The sequence below is a fragment of the Echeneis naucrates genome, chromosome 9 (assembly GCF_900963305.1).
Source record: "Echeneis naucrates chromosome 9, fEcheNa1.1, whole genome shotgun sequence".
Taxonomy (NCBI): Eukaryota; Metazoa; Chordata; class Actinopteri; order Carangiformes; family Echeneidae; genus Echeneis; species Echeneis naucrates.
In genome coordinates, this window is record NC_042519.1 from 14,859,008 (window position 1) to 14,883,148 (window position 24,141).

The 24,141-nt window shown below is 39.3% G+C and overlaps 1 protein-coding gene across 1 annotated transcript in view; it reads left to right on the forward strand.

Moving 5' to 3' along the window:
• ipo11 (importin 11) overlaps positions 1-22,704 on the forward strand; it is a 91,912-nt gene extending 69,208 nt beyond the window's left edge. The window contains exons 29-30 of the mRNA XM_029510332.1: positions 574-658; positions 20,531-22,704. Coding sequence (XP_029366192.1) covers positions 574-658; positions 20,531-20,695 — 250 coding nt within the window. The 3' untranslated portion in view covers positions 20,696-22,704. The remainder of the gene's footprint in view (positions 1-573; positions 659-20,530) is intronic.
• The last annotated feature ends 1,437 nt before the right edge of the window (positions 22,705-24,141 follow it).

A 24,141-nucleotide genomic window follows, 5' to 3' on the forward strand; every position in this document is an offset into this window, starting at 1 on the left:
CCTAAGGGAAATATCTGGCTCTTCAACTGACTCCACTCTGTTCACCATGTAGTCACTTGAGTGGGCTGTGTGCTTTTTCAACTCAAACATTAATGGACATCTAAATACAGATTTACTCTATTCTCATTGCTATGAAATTAGTACTTCCAGCTATAAATGTGTTCTTATCCCTACACTTTGTCCCTGCACTTGATTTGACTTTTGCTAGTTTTATTTCATCACAGTGGAAGTAGAATGTAGTTAGAACGTCAGATTTTGAGTTATCAAGTAACGTGACATTCAGACTCCCTACCTCATCTCTGCTTGTGATGAGGAGTGAGTAACAAGGACAAAGGAAATACACAGACTTTGGACTGAACAGGGGGTTTCTTCTGTAATTCTCTCTGCATGTAGATGAACCAATATGAAAAGCAGCCAGAGCTGTGTACTGAAGTGCCAGAGGGCTCAGCCTTTTTTTGTGCACCTTTTTTTGTGTGTGTGTGCGCACACATGCAGCCTGTTATGAAATTGTCTCCTGCTGTCCAAGTTTGTGAGAGCTTATTAATATTAAGATGAATATTTTTATATTTGCAGCTGCATGCTGATGAGCCATTTTGAGGAGCCCAAGCTAAGTGATGATGAGGAGCCTCCAACAGAGCAGGATAAGAGGAAGAAACTGGTGAGTCAGTCAAACCCAATTATATTAGCAATTTTAACGATCACTCCACAAGATTTTTTGTTTTTGTTATCTTGTGGTGTCCTCTGCTTTTTAGATTAATAGCTTTAATAATCCCTTGTACTCCCCTTGTGATATCCTTTCTGTGACACTAGTTCTTTTAATGCAAGATTAAAACACTCAACAAAAATAAACCCCAGGATTTAGAGCCGAGAGAAAATATTTGACTGAGCACAGAAAATGTGGTCATCTCATACAGTCATTAGTGAGGTACCAATTCAGAGCTACCACTCAGCTTCAATAGCCTCTGCAGCTTTTCAGGTACAGCACCGTGTAATCGCTTAAGCACAGCCACCAGATGCACGGATGTGTCATTGTAGCCTGCAGTGAGTCACTAAAGGTAGGCATGGCTGTTGCTGAGTACCCATAAATGGCCTCTAGGTGGAGGATTTATACCAATTAAACAGTACAGTGATGCCTGTGTGTAAGTGCAGGCATTCCTCTGCTACTTGGATACTGTGAAAGCTCACAAATTGTAACACTCCTTCACATTGTAACAAAATAATGTTTCATTATGATGTTGACATTTCTCTGCATATGTGACCTTCTCCAAATGAGTACCTGAGCAATACTGAAAGTATAAACAAATGAGATTTCGCTGGAGTTTGTGTGAACAATTGCAGCTTTAGTTCTTTCCTAGTGCGACTTTGCGCGACTTTCTGTGTGTATGTGTGCTTTATCCTGGTCATTATTCCAGTATACTTATCACCTCAGCCCAGACCCTGACTTTTTGCTCCAGGGAATAAAGACTGTAAGGCGCACCTCTCTCAGCTTCCAAATGTTGGGGTGTGTGCTCCGGGATGCTCGTGCTTGTATATGTGCAAGTTTTGCATGTGCCCACATCAGACGGTTTTGAGCTTGAGCAGAAAGTCAGTGAGGAAGAACTGTGACATTTATTGACTTGTTTTATGGCATCTGTCCTTGGCAGGTAAACTCGTATTTGTGTTCAAGCATTTAGGGCTAGAAAAACCTGTATGTTTGTGCCAGGCTGAGAGCTAGAGGTAGTTAGAGACTTTTCATCACAAATGGTAACCTTTTATATGTATCAATGCCTCACTTTGATGAATTTATTCTGCCTGTCAATGCATTGTGCGTGATGAATACATTTAAAACAGTTGTATCTGCATTTCTTGTTTTTATTCAGTTGTGCTCAACTTTATTTAGCTACAAGGGAAGGTGTATGGATCTGGTGCAATGCCAGTCAGGCAGCGGGCTCAGATATGAAAACTAGCACTTGAAATGCCAAATCCTTTGGGGCGGTCGATCTTGAGGTGCTGAAAGAAGTGAAGCAATACCCTACAGATATAGTTGGACTCACCTCTATACACAGTATTGGTCTAAGAACTGAATTCCCTCCTCCTTCTCCAGGCAGGTTTGTGTATTGTTCCCTTTGAGAAAACTGGTCAGGTTTTCTCTCTGCATTTGGATACAATGTGGAGTGCTAACTTAGATATTGGCTGTAGATCAGTTAATTAACAATTGTTAATAAAAACAACAATTCACAATCTCCTTCACCTCTGTGAAGGAGAGAAGGGACACAGGGCTCAATATTTAACGGTCCAACGTGTATGCTAAATACATTTTGGACGTGTGCACATCACATGCATAAAGGCTGTACTTAGTGTTTTAGTTTTTCATGGAAAAGTTCTCAGCGTAAGATGCAATAAACCAGTCACTTCTTCCATTTCCTTTAAACACAAAATTGCTATTATAATGGCACAATTATTGGCATTGAATTAGACTGTATTGGTGCTGAGGTGATCAAATATTGTGGCTGGCCGATATGCCCAGTCCTGGCACACATGTGCAGCGACTCTGCGCCCAGAAGAGCAAGAGAGAGCTGAGCGAATCAATGCGATATGCAAAGCTCTGCCAAGAAGCAACACTACAAATCACAATGTTAGACCTGTGTTATGTTATATTATGACACGTTAAATTTTAATTTTTAATTCTTTATGGAATAACTGTGGAAGAAATTTAGTCAAGGCAATGAATAGGAAACACTGTGGCACACTTATCCTAAAGCCTACCAAGCACAGTGTATGCATGCCGTTAGTCTGTCTATGTAGGTGAATTTTACTCTTTACAAAGTTGTGCTATATTGGTATCTACCAACCAAAAGGATGATCACACTCCACTGCCTCAAGACAACAATGTACCACACCTCATTGAAAGCAACATGGAGATGGCTATAGCGACCAAACCAGTGTTTTTTACGTTTAAACAACTTCTAGGATAGGGCTAATCCTTAGTCATTAGACTGACCATAATGACAGATCCAAAACCGACTTTTTTATGTAAACCTATTACTAAGAAATAACTGGAATAATGCTGACATAGAAGCATCAGACCCTTTGCTCAATATGCTTTTGTCAATGAGTACATCTTTTTTGTGTTCTTGGGTGTGACACTTGACAAATCTTCTGAAGCTGTTTCCGGTTGGCTGCGGGCCGTCCGGGAGCAGATATTTTCAGGTCTTTCCAGAGATGCTCCAGAGATGCTCATTGGAGTTCATGTCAGGGCTGTGGCTGGGCCCCTGTTGTTTTAGCTGGGCGCCTCGTGTCATTATGCTGTTGAACAGTGAACCTGCAGCCCAGCATGAGATGAAGAATTTCCACGAGCTTAAGTAATTTCAGTTTTGCCTTAATCCTGATCAGTGTCCCTGTCCCTGCTGCAAGAAAACACCTCCACAGCATGATCCCACCATCACCGTGCTTCGCTGTTGGTTCCTTTTCTGTTTCCACTTAAAAACTTTAGAGGTCACCCTGCTCTTAGGAACCTTCAATGCAGCAGGTTTGTTTTTGCTTAGTTTTTTTTTTTTTTGCCTGTGGGTCCGCACAATCCTGCCTCAAAGCTTTCAATGAAGTTATGTACCTAATAGTTTAGCTTGGCCTGATATGGATTGTCAGCGGTGAGATTCATTATAGATGTGCAGAAAAAAGAGAAACTCTACCTCTATAGCACTCTATAGCACGACAATGATAACAATAACTGATGTCCTTAAGGTTTCTCCTTCTCTCCTTGTGCAGCCTTTGTTCATTAAGCAGTCTTATCACATTCTCTTGTAGGTAATATTTATGTGATTGTTCTGTTAAGTCATGTATATTCAGAATTGCCTCCTTCAGGGACCTTAAATGAAAAAAAGCCATATATAATGCATATAACGAGAGGAATAGTGACCTTGACTGCCAGTATTTTCCTCGCCAGTCTGCCTCCAGTCTGCCTTGTCTGAGTGCTGACAAATTAGTGTGTATGTCTGTGAGTAAGCGCCACTGTTTGTCCATGGTGTTTGGAATGAGTGAGATTTGAAAGAGAGAAGAATAAATCAAATGTTCAGCATTTAGATGTTTGAGTATGATTCTTCAGAGGCTGTCCACAGCTCGGTGTTCCCCTCTACCCATCAGTTCATTCGGAGCCTTACCACTACTGCCATCTTCTGATTTCACACTAAATATTACTTGTTTTTCTGTGCACTTGGATGGATTGTTGGTCATGTTAGTGTTTTGGAATCTCTTGACTTTTCCTCTGTTGTCTGATATTTATAAGGGTCCCTCAGTTTGATCTGAGCATTTCAGGAAACTGGAATAAGCTAACTGATGCTGTGCCTTGGCCTTTGTACTTAATGTATCATTTGATTCTTGTGCTTCATGTACAAGGTTAGCGCCATCTAACAAGAGGAAGGATAGGTAACATCAAAGACTTTCCACACTTGCCACTAATGACATGGTGTCTGTCTGTTCTTCTGTGGTGGCACACACTCACTTAAATGTGTGTGTGGGCCTCCCCTCGCCTTTTAATACACACTCCTGTACAGACACAACACACATGGGTTATTTTCTCTCATTTGCTGCCAATGACTGCTTTGGTAAATACTAAGAAATGAACCCAGATGCCCTATTAAACTCACTAGTGGAAGAAGAACTCTGATATAATGAGGGGTCTTGTTGGTAAACTTTCCTCTATCACCATTCTTTATACGATAGAGGCAGGATATGATATTGAGTCTCAATTATGTGCTAAATTACCATTTCCCTGGGTAATGGTCAATGCTACTTCCATCAAAGCTCGAAGTAGTAGCGCCATATCTGAAAGAAACATCCAGTGGCCCTCACAGCTTTAGTGGTATCTTCTGCAGCCTTCCAGATAGATTCAGTTTGTGTGATTTTGTATACACATATATTTTATCTAAATATATTTTGAATCATCACTGACAGGCAGCAGGATAACAGAGGCAAATAAATGATTGAATACAAACATACACGCACATTAGTTGAATGAACAGTTATGAATTATCCATTTAGTCTAATTGTGGTGTTGATCATATGCCTTGCAGTGCCCATTTCAAAACTATTTTAACTGGACGACAGCTTAATTTTTATTAGTAGAATAAACAAAGAGGTCCTCAACAGAAATACAATACCATTCATAAATCCACTAGACCGGGGTGTGAAGGCTATGTTTACGTAATGTTTCAATGAAGTCCAATCCAATAATGAGACTACTGAGACCAATTGCAATCTGCTCAACCTTGTAAAATCCTAAAAGCCATAGAGTGCCTGAGAAGTTACACCTGCTCTTTAGTGGCATGACTTGACGATCAGGTGCATTAGTTTCTATGGTCATATATTTTGCAGCTACTTGGCAGTAATTAAGGTGCAATCACACCTTGATATTAAAAGTCCCATTTTGTGAACTTGTTGATTGTTTAATTTTGATTGAAAAGTTGATTTTCTTTATAGATGGTGCACTGGGTTTAGTCATTTATGGCATTTGCTTTTTTGAAATGTTACTGATGAGTTTTTGTGCTTTTTGGCTCAGGAATTGGTTTCAGTCCATCTTTCTGCAATTTGCATTGGTAATGGGGCATGCATACAATAGAATAATAAATCTTTGGCTAACATTTAATTCTAAAGGTCACAATACATTATTTTGATTTTTAATAAATGTCTAAGCATGTGAATATTCTTAGCACAGTGGTCAGTGGTAGGTTGCAGCTCACACTAAAATCTCCGTAGATATGGTCATATAAAGGACTGTGGGTTTGTCGGTGATACAGAAATAGTCAAATGACTGTTTACACAACACATTAACGAATGTGCTAAAATTCAGGTTAAGGTACTGTAGACCCTTTTTTGTCCTCTCTTATTAGCGGGCTTACAGTGGTTTACATTTTGTTGTTGCGGTGAAATTCAAAGCATGACAGCTACTAGTGAAGCTAGATTTTTCTCCTTCTTGTCTTCTTAACAAAAAGAGCAGAAGAATGCACAATGAGTCGTCATAAATTCCTCTAAATCTACAGAGAACATTACAAAATATGTTTTCCCACAAAACCAACAGGAACTTTAAATAGGTTTTAACAAGAAATAAAGATCAGAATAACCAGAATCTCCAGTATTTACTGAAAATGTAAGACATCACTTGTTTTGTACATCATCTGCCCCTATGATGAATGTGATGAATTACAGATTAATCAAGACATTGTTTTTGTCGTTAAACAGCATGAACTTAATTTCAGTACAATTTCCAATAAAACTGATTCTAGAGGTCCTCTGAGTTATACATTTATAGGAAATGAGTTGCAGTGTGTTATCAATTCACTCTGGGCCACACAGTGCTTTCCAGTTTTATTATTGCTCCTAGTCTCAAGCAGAACATCAGTGTCAACTTAATTCTGTTTTGGTGAATAACAGACCTCTGACAATGTTACTTGGCAGCACAAGATATAAAGATTCTTCTTCATCCTGCCTAAGGCATACAGTGATATCAAAATTAGTTTCCATGTTGCAACTGTAGTTTACCATTACAGTTTACCACTCAGCTTGCTTCCAGGGTTACTCACAAATATTTTAGTTCATTATATGGGCAGCCTTTGAGGGTATTGTGGCTTGTATATCAGTAATTGAGCTTATACCAGGGAGGGCTTTGTGTGCCTTCATTAATTGCTGTGTTAATTAGAGATCGATATCAATCTGTAGTAAAGGAATAGGAGGTTTCTTGGCATTGAAGTAGTTTTGTGTGGATTTGAATATGTAATTGTAGTTTTAAATTGAACTGATTTGTATTATACATACTCTGTATATAAAATAAGTCCACAATTTAGTTTAGATGAAAGTGGTTTCAACTTTTGATTTGGGAAAGCAAATGTCTAATTAATCACATCATTAATGGATCAGCTAATTAAGTGTTATTGTTAATGTAATAGTAATATGTTTTTTCCACTATGATGTGTCAAAATGTCTGCTCTGATAAGGCTTTGTTGAAGTCTGTGTTCAGTTGTTGTAAACCCACACAGATGATTTTAATTATTTTGGATTATCACACCTCTCAGTATCAGACTCACTAATCGTCAGTACATGCTGAACGGTCTAATAGTTTAATCTTGGAAGTTGAATTAGAATACATGTTTTCATCAGTCTTTCTACACACGGAGAGCCTAATGCTCACATTTTAATTAAGCAATCAACCAGTGGATGCTTGAGGTAATTATAAGCAGTGAACCCATGGCCAGTATTGTCAAATCCAATAAAATTCACTATGACATTCTGAATGCATTTTCACTGTCGACAAAGAGACAGAATTATTAAAAGAGAAAAACCCCAGATTAAAATAAAATTTGTTGCAGTTTGAAATGGGTATTTTGACAGCAGTACAACTGGTCTAATCCTAACCAAAATTTCTGAAGAAGAAACCCAACTCATAACATTGATCGCTTGATCAGTTGACTCTCAATCTGCATTTCTAGCAACAATCACATCTGGTAGAAAATCAGCTTGATTCTAAAATCATTTTGGATATAAAATAGTTTTTAATCTGTGCAGTGTCTGCTAAGAGCGGGGAAAATGACACATTATTATTCTTATCTGTTATAGTGAGCTCATGTTATTCCAGCATAGTTTGGCCCGTACTCATCCTTGGCAAAAGTTCCACCAGCCAGAGTAAATCAGAATATTTAGATAGGTGTTCAAGGCCTCCAACAACTGTGAGATGATTATTGGAGTATTCCTAATCATTCATCATTACTGTCCCCATACTGATTAAAATGTTCCATGGCAGAATATTAACAAGACTATTACCTGCTGTTCCAAAGAGCAGCCAAATAGCAGATGATGCAGCCAAAGGTGGATTTAATCATTTTCAGCTCTTTGGAATCATTGAGTGTTAATTGGTCTGATTCAAACACTGAGGATAATCAATCTTTGTTAAATTGATCCTAACACACCACAATTACAAGTGAAAAGCTTATTCCTTCTTCATGAAAGCCATTACCACCAATATGTGATTTAGATTATTTACTGCGAGAGCAGTAAATTTTTTTTTTTTTTTTTTTTTTTTTTTTTTTTGCCGTATCCAATTTCACTCTGCCACCTATTTATCCTCACTCTAAGTCCTGTTCATGCTAATTCAAGTGACAAAAATGCCTGACTCATCAGTCTTTTTTCGGGACAGGTGGGTTAACTAAAGCAATGAATAAAACACCAAAGCATAAATACAATAATAAAGTATTAACCTGTATTGGCTGGGAGCAAATCTAAATGGTAAAATGTTACAACAGTCAGTGATATTGCTGGACATTTAGCAGTATTGGCTGATGAGGGATAATGACCTGCAAGTGCAAGGCTGGCAGCTGCACAGCAGACGCTGTTTCACCAGAGACCACACAGAGAATGAGGTGTCTGGGTACAATATAGCAAATTTTCTCCGGGTAGCTTTCCAAACCTTTTGTCAGAAAAGAAAGCAAAGTCAGATAAAAGCAACAACATCTTCGGTGTGATCTTTTTTAATAATATTTCCTCTTCAAAATCTCATGCATAAGAGAATATTTATTTGTCCCTGGTGTCTCTCAGTCTGTGTTGCTATTCGGCCAGGTTCAGGCAAGCCTTTGAGACTAAGCCATGTTCTCTGTCTAAGATGAAGGGATTGTTGATTGATGCCACATATCTCAAAAAACTCTCAACTTCTGCACATGTTCACATTTTATCACAACTGGCTTGTGGATTTTTATTTGCTCTGAGAGAATAATTAAAACTGATAGTTAATAAAGATTTAATTGAAGAGAGATTTTCAGCTTGTACCATTAATTAAGCAATTTGGTTTATATTTATACGAACAATGCAGTAAAATTCTCTCCTGAAATGAACTGGCAGGAAAAAAAATTGGTGACACTTCAGAAGAAAGACAGAGAATGAGAACTGGTCTGAGGGCCCCGCTCTTGTTGGGAATAATTCATCTGGCTCTGTGTTAAAAGTGACAAAAGTATTTATATATAGATGACATGCATTGAGTATATGCATTTATAAAATGACTGTGCTTATAAAAGTAAGGTTTTACATGCAATTCCTATATGCAAATAAAGTTGGGGGGCCCAAATTCAGCAAGTCAGTATCCTTCAATAAGTAGATTCACAGAAGGTCATGAGGCTTCATGAAGAACATTTCCACAGAGACCTTTGTCTGATTGTGGATTTGGGTCGTCTAGTAGTCGCCCTGTCTCACCTTTTCCTTTAAACAATGTCTATCTGCCACTACACTGGACATTTCAGCAGCAAAATCAACCACATCACCAGAGCAGCATACATGAGTTATGTCAATAAGGCAAACAAATCATTTGAAGCTGTAAATTTCAAGCCAGTTGAGGCATTTATAGAGCCATAAAAAATGCATATTGTGCACAGAAACAGTTCCTGTAAATCAGTCTCTATCGATCAGTAGATGAGTACAACGGATTCGTACTGTGTCTGTTATCCACAGCTGCTTGAAATAATACGATTGTCTTTTCTTCTGAGCCAAATCGCTGAAGATAGGAGGAGACACATCTTGATAAATCGGCACCCTTTGATTTAAGAAGTTAAATATGTGCAGTCCACTCCCCCATATCCATCTTTATGAAATTACGTTCCTTAAATCAGAGACTTCAACAAAGTATGTCCATATAATGCTATGCTACATATGTCAGAGCGGTCCATCATCATCAACGCTGCATTGTGGGAGATTGCAACTACTAATTTATGCAGTTCATTCATTTTCACAGTTCAGTTCATTTTCCGCTCTGTTTCTGATTTTGGCTAAAGCAGAAGTAGATGCTACTTCATGATACTGAAATCGCACTTGATGTGATCATAAAAACAGCTTCATCAAGATATAATGATTTAGATGCTGCGTGTTCAGATTGTGTAGTTCAGCGCTATTGAGACACAATATTATTTTCTGGAGAAGCCTCTTGCCATTCGTTGAGCTGTTGTTGTCATGCGTCAGTGGGATTGGCACAGCTGTTTCACAGCTATGAGACCAGTGTTGTGATTGTGAATTCATTAATCCACACACCTGCCAAATTATCTCTGGGCTCAGACAGCCGTTTTTCTTTCACCTCGTGCTGCTGCACCTCCATGAACTGAAATAGCAGGCGGCCTCAGAAATGCAAAAGATGCTGAAAAGAGTCTGAGACCTACTTCTCTTGGTCTTTGGTCTTCAAATAAACATGCATTAAACTAACCTCGACTTGAAAAGCAACTCAAGTTAGAAATTAAAATTAAAATCATTTTTGCAGCAAAGCGTGTCAGAGATGTGCAGTTCTGTTGCAGTCTGTCGATATCAAAACAATATTTCTTCTGGTTAAAGTTGATATCACAATGACAGACGAAGGACTGAACATCTTCCATCAGGACGGAGTTATCATGAAGGTGTAAAAAGTTCCAAACTTCTAAAATTGGCAACAGCATTCTTCCATACCTGAGTCCCGTCTTACAAAAGCAGAAATTTTACCTTCAGTTCCTGCCAGATGGCACAGCAGATTTCAGACAGGATGTCACATTTTACATGTTCAACCCAGCTTTTTGCTCAAAGGCTCAATTTGCAAAAGTCACATGCAATTTCCAATACCAATTCAGGTATTCTGTGTTGTTGGGAATCAGAACGGAGAGGCAAAGGGAAGGAGTCTGAGCATGCCCTCCTTGTTAATACAACTGATCTCAGATGCTTGCTTTTGATCAGCCGGTGCACTGAAAAGCTACTTCCAACTGTCAAAGGATAATAAACATTTACTTGACCTTGGATCAAAACTTTTTGCCTTTGTGAAATTCTAGCCTCACAATTACTGCCAACCCCCCTTTCACCACTGGTACTCAGGATCTGCACCTACTCCTACACTTAAACAGATGTGTTTGGCAACAGGCACCTTTATTACACACTTCCAGAGGGTTTTAACATTTACGCCCTCCAGCATAATACTAATTAGGGTATTATAATTCGTCCAGCCACATTGGTGAGGAAATTAGTGCAATCAAGCTCTAATCCTCCTTCAAAATCAAGAGACCATGACCTAATGAAAACTTAGATAAAGAGAGAGAGGCATGTCGGGGGTTTTTGGGTTTTGTTTTTTTTTTTAATCCCTGTGTCTCTCTATTTAACATCACTGTCTGCTTTCTGTATGGTTGATAAATGTCAGTCCCTGAAGTCCCTGAGACTAATGCTGATGAACGTACATGACCTTAGCTCTTAACTCTCTTTGATCTCAGTGCACCTTGTGTTTAGAGCATACCGAAAGTAATCTGAACAAGTTTGAAGATTACGATTACACATTGAATTACTCAACATCCACTGAAGCATTTTCTGAGTCTTTGAAAGGTGTTCTTTGCTCTGTTGTACTGGTATCAACTGGTAAAGGGCATGGATGGGATGATTGGATGTTTTGACAAATATGGATAGTTATCCGGCTTTTTCTTTTCAGGGGAAAGTTTTCCTCCTTTGCGTCCAACTGTGCAATTTACTTTTTATTTGTTTCATTATATGCGGATAGCAATATACATTTTTATACATTTTTGTCAGTGGCATAGCCTTTCACCAAGTCTTTTAAGGATTCTAGTATTTATTTTAATTATATATTTAAGTATAAAAAGCATTTTATTGCTGTGAAGGAAGCAGTGTGCTTTTCGTGCCACGCTGCTTAGAGCCCTCTGAGACTGAAGTGTCCTACAACCACCTATTAATATTGAGGGATTTTTTTTTTCCCTCGTATGCGTAATTTATGCTGACTTGAGACTCCAAAAACTACTCACTACCAAAACCTCTCCCACTGTAAGTTCTTCCTTATGTCCTGATGAGCTGACTTACTGAGCCATGGACCTATACACGGTCATTAAACATGCTGACTGAAGGTGTTTACATCAACACGTCTGTGTAGAGCAGAAACACATTTATCACTTTCTCTGCCTTTGCGTAAAAGCCCAATGCACACTATCTGCTAAAATGCGTTGGAGCAGCCAAATTACTTTACATTGCAATATTTCCAATGATTTGTAATGCCATTCCTACCTAAAGATTCACCAAACACAGGCCATTATCCTGCCAAACCGTCTCCTGAAGGTTTCACATAAACGTAACATATATAAATGGGCCGCATGTTCTTGGATATACAGTCGGTGAAATGATTAATCAACTCAGTCTGTGATGGTGAAGTTATGTTTTAACATCTACATGTGGTTAGAACATCTATTTCCAGGAGACTTTTGTGCCACTTTTTATCCAAAAAGATTATGAGAATAAATGAGCACGGTGTCTGTATGTCCAGGTCGGCATCCCTTGGTCAGGGGCATGTATGTGGGCACGGCAGTAGTTAGCTTGGTGATATCTGGATGAGTTGGCGCACGAGGAGCCTGAGGTAATGGGATTAATGTCAGACTTGGATTCTCACCAGATTCCCACAAGGCCAGTGCCGATCTACGCACGCACACACACACACACACACACACACGGAGACTCACTCTTATGCATAGTACCCTTTGGCTTACATAAATTCTGGCATGATTACACAGTCGCACCCTTTTTCTGTGACATTCATGTGACTGTCATGCCTCTAAAGTTTTCCTCAATGTCAAATGTTCCCTCTGCACTATTCAAGTAGCAAGGAGTATATTGCCAATCCATTGAGGATGAATTTAATCTGATCTATAGCGGAATGAATAGTTAGTGCAACAGTGAGGCTCAATTATTTGTTTTCAATCATTGTTGGATGATGGAGGCCTGTAATCCAGCATAAACAGCGTTAGGTTTGGGCAGCAACTAATCATTAGTTATGGTCGTCATGTAGCATTACTTGGAAATTTGAAAAACTGTTTATCTTTGAGGTTGTTCTTTAAACTATTTTTATTACAAACCTTTACCCACATGTTTTCAGACTATTCTTCTACAGCCAGTTGGTCACCAAAGCATAACTTGTCAGAGCCAGTGAGACATGTTTCTGAGTACATTTTTAGGAGAGACTGAACTGCACGCTGCTGCCCTGGATATGTGAACCTCTCCTGCCCAAACACTGGACACAAACAAATTCAACTATCAAAAATTTTACATTTTTTAACTATGACGATAACAATAAATGTGTAATATTTACTTTATGTAAAAGCACACAAAGCTTTTACTGCCATTAGTTTAGTTGTAACCTCGTCGTTTTTTCTTCAAGCTTATCTTGCGTTCTTCTGTGTTCTGTCTTTGCTGACTTTTTAGCCTCTTCATCTGCTCACAAGGCAACTTCCACTTTTTCCCCATCTCATCAGTCTCTCTGTTTCCATTCTGCCTCTCATTTATCTTTTATTTTCTCTGAGGCATGAAGACCATTGCTTCTTTATCAGTGAGCCACAGCAGGGGGCTTGTCATTCTTCTGGAGCCTTTCCTCTCATCCTCACTCCATTTCTCTTTTTTCTCAATACCACTCTGGTCTCGCTTTTCCTATCTCTGCATTTTTTTGCCTTGCACCCAGCTCATCCCTGAGTTATTTTTCCTGTCTCTCGTTTTTGCTCCACTTTCATACACAAAATGCCCCTGGCCGCTCTTTCCTTTCCTTTCTGCTGCCTTCGTATTTTACTTACACATCATCATGCTCCAATCATCCGGTCGGACAGTACCGAAGTAAATTTACTTGAGTACTGTACTTACGTACAGTTTTTGAGTATCTGTACTTTACTTGAGTATTATTTTTTGGGGCTATTTTTACTTTCACTCCACTACATTTCTACTGATGCTCTCGTTACTCGCTACATTTGTGCTTGCGTCAGCTGATGATATGATATTTTTCACACCAAAACGGCTTTGTTTCAGTTCAAATGTTTGTTGTGCTCACCGCAAACAAGTTATATCACGGCCCACAAAAACTCGTCCTGAAAAAGCACGTCGCTGGATGTAAAGCAGAGCTAGCTCATTCATGAAAGATTTGTTCATTTTGAACTAACTTTTTGTATGACTCTGGGTTCAGGTCTCAGGTTTCAGGGGTTTTGCACAATGCAGGTCTTTTTTTCCTGGTCCTCACATGCGTGCCACAGGCTCAGATTTGTTCACGAAGGGTCTTTCCGTCGCATATTCTCTGTAGGAATGGCTGAAACTGCTCATTTTGTAGATATTAGATGAAAGGTTTACAAACAAAAAATAGGCTCATAAAAGGGAAACTATATTGAAATATGTGTCGATACTTGTGGCACATGAGATATTGTGCTAAAACAGCTGGTTAATGAAACAGACTTAGCTTTGTAGCTAGCTACACTAGCATAAGCTGAGCTAACTAAAGTGCGGAGCTGCGACTCTAACTCACTAATTCTCGCCTCCATTTTTGCCGTCATCCTACATCTATGACAAGAAGTACGATCATAAAAGGAGGCAGAGGAGGAACTAGACATGGAGCACACAGGACAGTCTATTAATCAAGGTGAATAGAGACAGCAACAAAAGGTAACACACAGCACAGCCAGACCGGACCCCCACAGACCTCCATGGTGTTTGAGACTGTGTTTATTGTGTCCATATATGTTTTGTTGCCGAGCCTATGATATGTTTGTAAACCTTTCACCATCCAATCTCTACAAACACGAGTTGGTTGTCTGTGATGTTGACACTTAAAGAGCAGTAAAGCCTTGAGCAGCATGGTGGCGTAGTGGTTAGCCTCACAACAAGAAGGTCGCGGGTTTGGTTCCTGAACATGTCTAGGTTCATTGGTTAATTATTGACTCTAAAGAGTGAGTGATGGACTGGCCTACAGCAGAAAAGCACAACCCCCAGGTCTAGAGACTGGACCGGACCCTCCACAGACCGGTTCTTTAGGGCCTCTTTGACTGAAGCTTCTTTCGAGCTATAAACATGTCTGTAGCAGAATCACATCCGTGTATTGTATAATGACAATTAAGCTACCTTCTTTTCCTGTATTTCCTGAGGGTTTTTATACTTAAGCAAGCAAATACTTTTACTAAAGTAATATTTTGACGAAGATACTTTTACTTGTATTGGAGTAATATTTGACAAGGAGTATCTGTACTTTTACTGAAGTAGTGAAGTTGTGTAGTCTGTTCACTAGTCGGTTCACTTCCCTGAAAAGTCCAGACTTTTACATTTCAGTCAAAACTGCTATTTCTCATGTTGATAACGTGCCTCACCAGAGTTAGACTGGTTGAAGTAATCCTATTTGCGTGGGATTTTTAGGAAAATAAAATTTCTGGCCAAATATTGCTATCCTGGATTATTCTTTTAAACCTTCTTCTGCAAATGTCCAGAATTATGTTGGCATCTAGAATGCAAGTTAGTTTATTGGCAGCAGTATTTTGAAGTGTTGTGAATCACATCATATAGTCCCGGTTGGATGACTCAGACTGAAGTGGGAGAAACTCTGAACAAAAGTGAGTTACATTATTCCAAAGTGTTTTAAGATGTCAAATTATGGGCAAGCATGTTTAGTTCAGCTGCTGAAGTTGGCATATTTGTCAGCTTGTTCTGCTTATAGCAAAATAATTTAAAGTTTGTGATTCAGTACTAGCAGAGCAAATGTTTCAAATTACAGAGTTGAATTACTATAGATGGCAAACAATCACTGGATAAGTAGATGTTCATATCGCAGCAACTTCAATGCTGCTTAGCGCAGGTAAAACAGACCATTATGACTTTAGATGTTTCATTTATGTACCAGTATCTTAACAATAATTAATAACCCCCTCCAGAAAAGAAACTCAGGTTATAAAATATTAATGATTGACTTGGATAGAACTTGCCCTGACCATATGTGGAAAAAGTCAAATGAATGAATTTTAATCAGAAGCCCACAGAAAGGAAGATCATGCAGTCATTTTGGCATTGTTTCTGTCGGTCATATGAACTCAGTCATCGCTGAATGTAATAGAAAATTATTTCTAGAAAAGGGTGGGAAGTCATGGGGGACACAAGTGACTGAAAGAGGAAAGAGATTTCTCAGACTATGATTGATTTACAGCTCCCAAACGCTCACGTTATCTCTTCTGCACCGCAAAGAATGTGATAAATTACACCGCCATTGTTACTGGTGCTATGCCATAAGTCTAACCACACTTTCAGATGGACAAGGCCAAAAGGCAAAAAAAAGTGCCGATGGCAATGCCAAGAAAATGTATGTTCAGGTAAATCAAATGCAGCCCTCCAACTAATGCGTTTGCGTCTTTACTTTTCATGACACTATACAAAACGTGCAAAAGCACCAAATGAAATAATTTTTACTTATACCTGTTCGTAAAACTAGGAAACCTTTCAAAACAAAGATATGTCCAGTATGAAGTGAAGTTGGTGCAGTTGGAGGTGTGAACATCATGCTGTGCACTGCATTAACCTTTCAATTGCTTCCTGATGAAAGTGAAATAATAGGATCTGTCCGGCGCTCCTGGAGAAGAGCAGTGAAAAACCCAGCCCGAGATGTTTCCAGATATCAGCCCCAACTGTGACACATGTCAAAGTCCAAATTCTTCACTAATCCATATGTTCTGGACATGTCCCGGCCTTGAAAAGTTCTGCAGAAGTATATTTCAGACCCTCTCACTGGCCCTAGACACTATCATAGAACCTGATCCACTCTTGGCCCTCTTCGGTGTCACAAAAGATCGAGGGCTTCCAAAAACCAAATGCGCTGCCCTATCAATTACTCTTCTTCTGGCACGCAGGTCTTATTGCTCAGGTGGAAAGGACCTCACCCTCCCACACATTTCCAATGGCTACAGGACCTCATGTCTTGCTTTAAGTTAGAAAAAATACGCTGCTCCATTCATAAGTCAGAACAAACGTTTTATACGATATGGGGACTGCTTCTTACCTATTTTCAAGACCTGATGTTATAATTGACCCCTAATGATCTCAACACTTCCCTTGATATTCCAGCACTAAACACACACACCCAAAGACCAGGCTCCCAAAATTGAACTACTGTACGCTATAGCAGTTGTCCTGCTGTGACTTCTTAGTGTATGTGCTTATCCGCTACTTAATTTCACTTACATTTCTTTTTTTCTCCTTTGAGTGGGGGGATTGGTGGGATATGCAATACTGTGACTACCTCTAAAGACTATTCTGTACACCTGTGAATACCTGCGTAAAAACCAATGAAAAACAATTTGAAAGAAAAACCCAGCCTGGCCCAGCACGTTCTATGTGAAGTGAAACTAAGTCACCATGGTAACCATTGTATCCGTGTGTGACAAACTGGCTTTACAGGTCATGGTGTCAATCAATTAGGCTGTTGATTAACTTATTTCTGTCAATTACAAGACACATGACACACTGAATCACGACTGACCCCGTTTGACTGCTGCTTTATACGTCTTTCCAATTTCTTCAGTAAGTAATAATGTGTGTCCTAAATTAGCAGCTGCCCACAGTGTGATCGACTTAACCCCACACTGTCAGCATCCTCTGACACAATGGGGCTCTTGGTTTACACCTCAATACATCATACACTCCCACGGCCAATTACATCATGCTGAGGTGAGCACATGTGCTTGCACACGCAAATGCGCACACTCTATTTGTATGTTTAGCATTAGACATGAGGCACCATGGGATTTGGGATAACACGTGGAAAAGTGAAGTTTTTTTGCATCATCGAGTCTAGTTACCAATTGCCTGCCTGACTGGGTTTCCTCTAATGTCCAGTGCTCCAGTGCAAACACGGGTTACCTGCAGTGTAGAGCAGTCAGTTGTGGTGGAAGAATCGGTGTGAAAGGAACGAAATGAGAATTTGAATAATCTGCTGTTGTGTTTGTGTCTGTCACTTGAATAGTTTAGAGTTTGAAACGTATGCTGTGGCCTGTGTATGTGTGTGTTTTTGCTAAATGTGTGTACTGAAATGGGAGATGCTTAAAAACTCTGACAGCAGCCAATTTTGAACAGCTCTGATGCTGCCATGGGACTCTTTTCTTTGTTCGCTTTGGAAAAGGGCAGCGGCAGTCTTGGAGATGAGGGCCTCCACAGACCATGTCGGCACATTTATCTTCCTTGGTTTCTCTCCATCTCCTCTCTTGGTGCCCACTCTCTCTCCATCCCACATCATCTTCTTTGTGTTCCTCACTTTCTTTACTGTCTTCCCTCTGCTACGACATCATCCTGCCAGTTCTTGGTAACATCAACGCTCCTTCCTTCTGCTACATTTGTGTTTTCCATTATATCTCCTCGTCATTTCTTCTCTGCCTGTTAATTGCGTTCTCCACCTTTCTGCTTGCTTTGTTTTTCCTCCTCTTCCTCTGATCTGTCTGTTTTTCCCCCAGGATTAGCTTGCATCATGTGTATCGATCTCACTGATAGCTTCACTCTCCGATCAATTTCTGATTCTCGACGCAGCAGGTGTCTTGGTCATATTGTTCTTTATCTCAACAATCTGTCGTCGGATATAAGCATTTTGCTTTGAAGCTGATGTCTGCTCATACCCACCTGTGTACATCCTGCTTTTTCTGATAAATGTGTCCGCGTAGTCATCTGTTGCATCCTCCTTTTTAAGGTTTTATTACTTCTCTTCCTCTGGTATTATGTAGAAGGTCATCTAATCTGTATGATACGCATGGTATCCTTTAATTGGATGTATTGTTGCAGGCATTGCACTCGTTACCTACGGACCTTTAATTGGCTGTAATCCTACTAAAGCAGAACTAATATCTAATATTCACTGGGATTTATGCATCTTAAGTTTCTGTGTTTAAGAGAATCACAATCGTTCAAAATGCATAAAAAGGCCTTGATATTTAGCTTCAAATGAGCATGCACACACACACACACACAAGTTGCTTATGCTGGTGTAATGTAAAGCAATAGAAACTACAATCATATACAATATACACACACAGACATTCAAACAACTCCAGCAGGTCCTCATGCTGAAGGTAATTATGCAGGTTGGATCACTGCTTTTCTATTAAGCCACTCTTCAGCAGCCACTCTTCACTAGTTTGATTGCACTGTAATGACAAAGAACTAATTAGCATTACAAGTATTCTTTCCAGTGATTGGCTGGAGACCAAGAGTTATCATTACAATATTATGTGTCCCAAAGCACCCAAAAGTTCTAAGTATTCTATCTTTCTAGCGGGTGACGAGGCTCTTATGGGGCAAGTATGAGTCAGCGTGCGTACTCCTGTCCAAATGTCAAGTTTTTGTCTGTTTTATGATAAAGGAGAGTTGGTCACAGAGCGACTTTGTGTTTGTGTAGTTCATTGTGTTGCCCTGCACCAAAACCATTTAGAGGAGAAGAGTCAAGCAACATCACATAATAACTGTAATTAATCTTTGGCCAAATCAACACAGATCTAAGTGAAAGCGAGAATGACTGACACAAATTCAGAGGAAAAGTTACATCAGACCGTAACAAACTGCATATAATTACCTCTTCTAATTATTCTGTAACAAAATCATTTCTTTTAAATGTGGCCATACCTAAACAAGGAGAGTTTCGATTGTGCACTGTTTATAGCCGTTTGACTTATCTCCTAACAAAACGCAGGCTTTCAAACTTCTCTGTGTTCTTGGGTTGTCGCTGTTATTGCTTCACTCCACAGAACAACAACAAAAAAGAAGACAGTGTTCTTGCCCGGAGAAATGTTGGTTAAAGTCAGGGTTGCAACTTTATCTCGCTTTTTCACTCTGTCAAGGATTATTTTTCCAGCCATGTGTTCACTGGAAGATGAATGGCGGTGGTTGAATGTATTGAATCATTGTCTCTAGCACCAGTTTTCTGGGAGGTATATCCCAAATATGGGAACATATTTAAGCTGTTTTTTTTCCCTCTTCCATCCCTTTTTGAGTAATCACCGCATTTACCTTTTCATCAGGCCGTCTGTTAATTAAGAAACTTCATTTTGCATTCACACGTGCAGCCATTACTTTCACAACCAACCTAGACTGCTGCTCAGATGATCATAAAATGTCTCCAGACGTTCTCCAAAGTGTTTTTTTTTTTTTTTTGGTGGGGGGGTTACAATTTTTATTATTTTATCAGTAAGGACAATATATTACAAAGCAATTTCCTCAGAATTATGGAGTATAAAATAAAGACAACAAAGCGTGTGGTGTGTGTCAGCTTCAGTCTTCAGCCGGTTCTTACAGTAGTAACGGCTCTCTCCTACATGTTCTTCACCATGATGTTTACAATAATCCAATAATCCTTCAGTTGTAACACAAAGATTTAGAAAATGTTGCAGATGTTGTGTGCAGACTGAAGGATTGCTCTCACACATGTAAGCAGGAACAGAGCAAAGTTGTGATTTTAGCCTTTGACTTTGACCTGACCTGAGCAGCAGTGGATTACAATAGAAGAACGGAACATATCCAAGAAAAGTCGAACTCTCATTTGCTGCCAAAATATTCAGCCATTTGCAGAGTTTGTTCAAGGAATTATGTAAAGTGCTTTTTTCATCTTCAAAAAAAGGCTTGACTTGTTTCATTTTGTGTGCAAAACCACCAATAACAAAACAATTCAGTGTGGAAGCTGTTTATGTTTTGTTATGTCTTTTACAGGTGACATTCTGTCGTTTTTGACCACTTTGGTATCTCTGTCACTCTGCAGCTGGCCTTGGAGGACCCGGTGCACAGCGTGTCCCTCCAGCAGTTTGTGTATGAGAAGCTGAAGGCGCAGCAGGCCCTGATGGGCGACCAGGGCTTCGGGGTCCTGATGGAGACGGTGGACACGGAGCTCGTCAGCCAGCTCCAGGAGTTCCTGCAAGGCCTCTGAAAGGCTTCTACAATCCTTCATTACCTTACACAAGCATCTTTGCCCTAATGCTCCCCTCTCCCCCTATTTTTGAAATAAGAAATATCCTGGCAAGGCTAACAATCTGCCCGATGTGTGGATCCAGACCTTCTCAGCCTCTACCCGTGCTATGCCTTATCTATATTCAGACCTAGCCTTGTCAACTGCCCTCAGCTAACACCCCTTGTCCTTTTTTTCCGTTATCTGGATTCCTTTACATCCCTTTCTATTAAGATGGGGTTCATGTGAGTGCTTAAAAATGTCAAAAGTACCTTCACATTTTTAAAACACACACAGAGAACATCACCACACTAGAGCTTCCACTCATTTCCTCATTTCTTCCGGTTTTCTCTGTCTGTGGTTTTAAGGCGGAATGGGTAGAGAATTGGATTGACAGAATAAAAGTTGGGGTGGGGGGTATCTGCTGGTGCCAGAGCAGGAGCCTCGGACTATTTTGTATGGAAAAACATACAGATTGTAGCAGACCACACTTCATTGGCTTTGTACCTGTACTCAGCACAATGACACAGTTGAATCTAAACTAATGGATAAAACACACCTGAAGGACCTAAAGCAGTGTTTACACAATCTATTCTTAAAAGAGAAAAAAAAATGTAATTTTGTATGTATGTAAAGTATGGATGATATTCTGCATGACTATTTTACATTTTATTTTTTGTTTTCACTTTATGTTCGTTTTCTTTCATTTTAAAAAACAAACTGAAAAAAAAAAAAGTTGTCATAAACGGGGTCAAGTTGAAGTAACTACTGAGAGAGCTCAAGTGTTTTTCTTTCTTTTTGTTTCTGTTTGGTTACAGGGAATGTTTCTTGACCATAAAATGAGCGATTTTTAAACAGTGATTTGTAAGAGTGCTGAACCACATTTATATGTATATACATACTGCTGCTAACTGATGGTGTGTTGGAGCACTTTAATAACCAAAAACTGTTTCACTTTTTTTTTTTTTTTTTTTTTTTCTCCCCCCCTCCCACCTCCACCTTTTCTTCGACGGTACGTCTTCACGCGTCGCCATACTTAAACACAGTAGAAGGCCTTGGAGCGATGCAGCACCACTGCTGCAGTGAGATCATCATGCATCATGCTTTTAGATTTGTGTCTTCACACATTTGATGAATTTTGACTGGTGGCTGTTAAAGTCATGGCATTGTGAGCCACTGTGACTTTCTTCTGTGTCAAAATCCATCAGTCGTAGAGAAGGTTATGTCCAGCTGTCCCGCTGCCCTGCCTTTTTTATTTATTTTTTTTTCCCCCTTCTTTCTCAATTTTTGCTGACTTACTATAGTGATAGAAATGTTGTTACAGTTAATTTGACAGAAGAGCCACCGGGCTTTGTAGGTTTTCTCTGAACGACTGATTATGTGGAAGTTTTGCAAAGAAAATGGAAAAGTGTATCAAATCAAATTGGCACTTAAGTTCTTTAAAAGAAGAATACAATTATATAGGTGGCAGGTTTGTCTGTTTCATGCAGAATCTGGTCTAAACAAATATATAACTTGTAAATTGAAAGTCCTTTAAAGAAAATTGATTTACTTTGCATGCAAAATGAGGGCTTTAAAAGTTGTGTGTGTGGGGGGGCAACTCTCTGCATTTATAATCAGTTTTTCTGGAATTTATGGATTAATGTGATTAATATGGTTCATTAGGTAGGTCACCTCCCTGGGAAAGAGATAATCCTGATCCTTTGACACTGTGATAGAGTTGAGTAGCAGTGAGAATTACAGCCTTATGCTTTCAGCCTTACCTATCATTCAAACTCAAGATTCTTTCTTAAGTTGATTTCTTAACTAGTCTGAAAGTAGAACATTTCTCTACTTGTGTTCCATTAATGATGGCATTTGCGAAGTTTTGAACACAACAGGCAGTAGAGGGTTTTCGTTTTGTTTTGTTTTTTTCTGGTCATAGGTTTGGTTATGTTTTGATGGGAAATGATCCTTTTTGCTTTTTCCAAAGCCTTCAATAAAATGCAGTAATAAGGCAAAGTGTTAGTCTGCGTATTTTCATCCATCCAGGATTTGTTTTTAAGATGCATGTAACTGAAAACACCAATCCTACTGAGTGTTTATTTCAAGTAGAGGTGCATTTAGGCTGAAGACTGTTACCTGGTACACTGAATGGCCAATGATCCAAGTGTTAATACCCATTCAAATGAAAGTGTGTCCAATATGTATTTCCACGGCTCATACTCTGGACTGCCATTAACAGCTTGGCAGTGATGAAGTTGGAATTTTAACCACAGAGAAGTTTTTACAAATGGTGAAAATTGAAATCAGCTAATGTTGGCGTCATAAATAGGAGAGTTTTGTAACGCTTGCGTACAGTATGTACCTTTCGCGTCAGCTGTGCTGTTCAGTAAATACACACAGTGCAATGCAAATAAAGACAGTCCACTTTTCTAAAGGAGGACAATTTTTCCCCAACGTTTTCAAAGAAACCACTTTTTCTTCTTCAACCGCCAGGAAAACAAAGGGAACAATGAGCAGCATCGCCCCGTTAGTCCAAAGTGCTCAAGCTGAAATATACTTCAGGAAGCTGGCCACTGGAGTGGCACATACGGTGCAAAGACACAATTTAACATTCTCCACCCATTTTTACTCCCCAGACAGCACTATTAATCTGAGGAGCTCGGTTGGTCGTTTCTCTTTACTGTCCCACTCTACTTCTACCTGTGTAGTCCTTGGCAGAATGATAAGAGATGCAGGAAGACTAATGTTGAGGCTTCGTGTTAATTATCCTGAGGAATGGATAACTGGGGAGAGCAGCAGGATTAGTTCCAATCTATAACTTTTATTGGATTAATTTCCTGTTTCAAAGATTATCATTACAAAGCTGCATGTCCCCATTGAAAACTTTGGATATTAGTTTTTTGTTTGTTTGTTTGTTTTTTAAGATACAAAAAGGTTACATAGGACAGATACAGAGTTTTGCATGTGTACAGCTTGTAGTAATGTTGGCAGCGGACTGACTTTTTCTTTATGAAGAAACTTAACTGACTGACAAAATGTAGCAGCGATTAAATACCATTTTATTCTAAAATGTTCATCAATTAAAATGGCAAATCCATTTGTTTTGTAAATAATAACAGTCCAGTCCTCCTTAGCATTACTAATGGTGCTTCTTTTCCTTCCAAATGCACTTGCGGTTAATAAATGGAGGTTTGGACCTGATTATTTGCTGACGTGGTTTTGAAGGCAAATCAACTGCACTGACTCAACTATCATGTTGAGTCAGAGCAGTTGATTTTTTTTAATACTGTGATTCCATTACAGCGTGAACTTTAATCCATAGTGTGTTTGTTGTCTCTGTGTTGGTTGTTTGGATCCTGTTTGTTCTTCCGTGTTGAAGAAGGACAGATGTGCAGTTCTGTTCACAGAAGCCTGTTGTGCGTTTCCTTTTTGAACATCGGCAG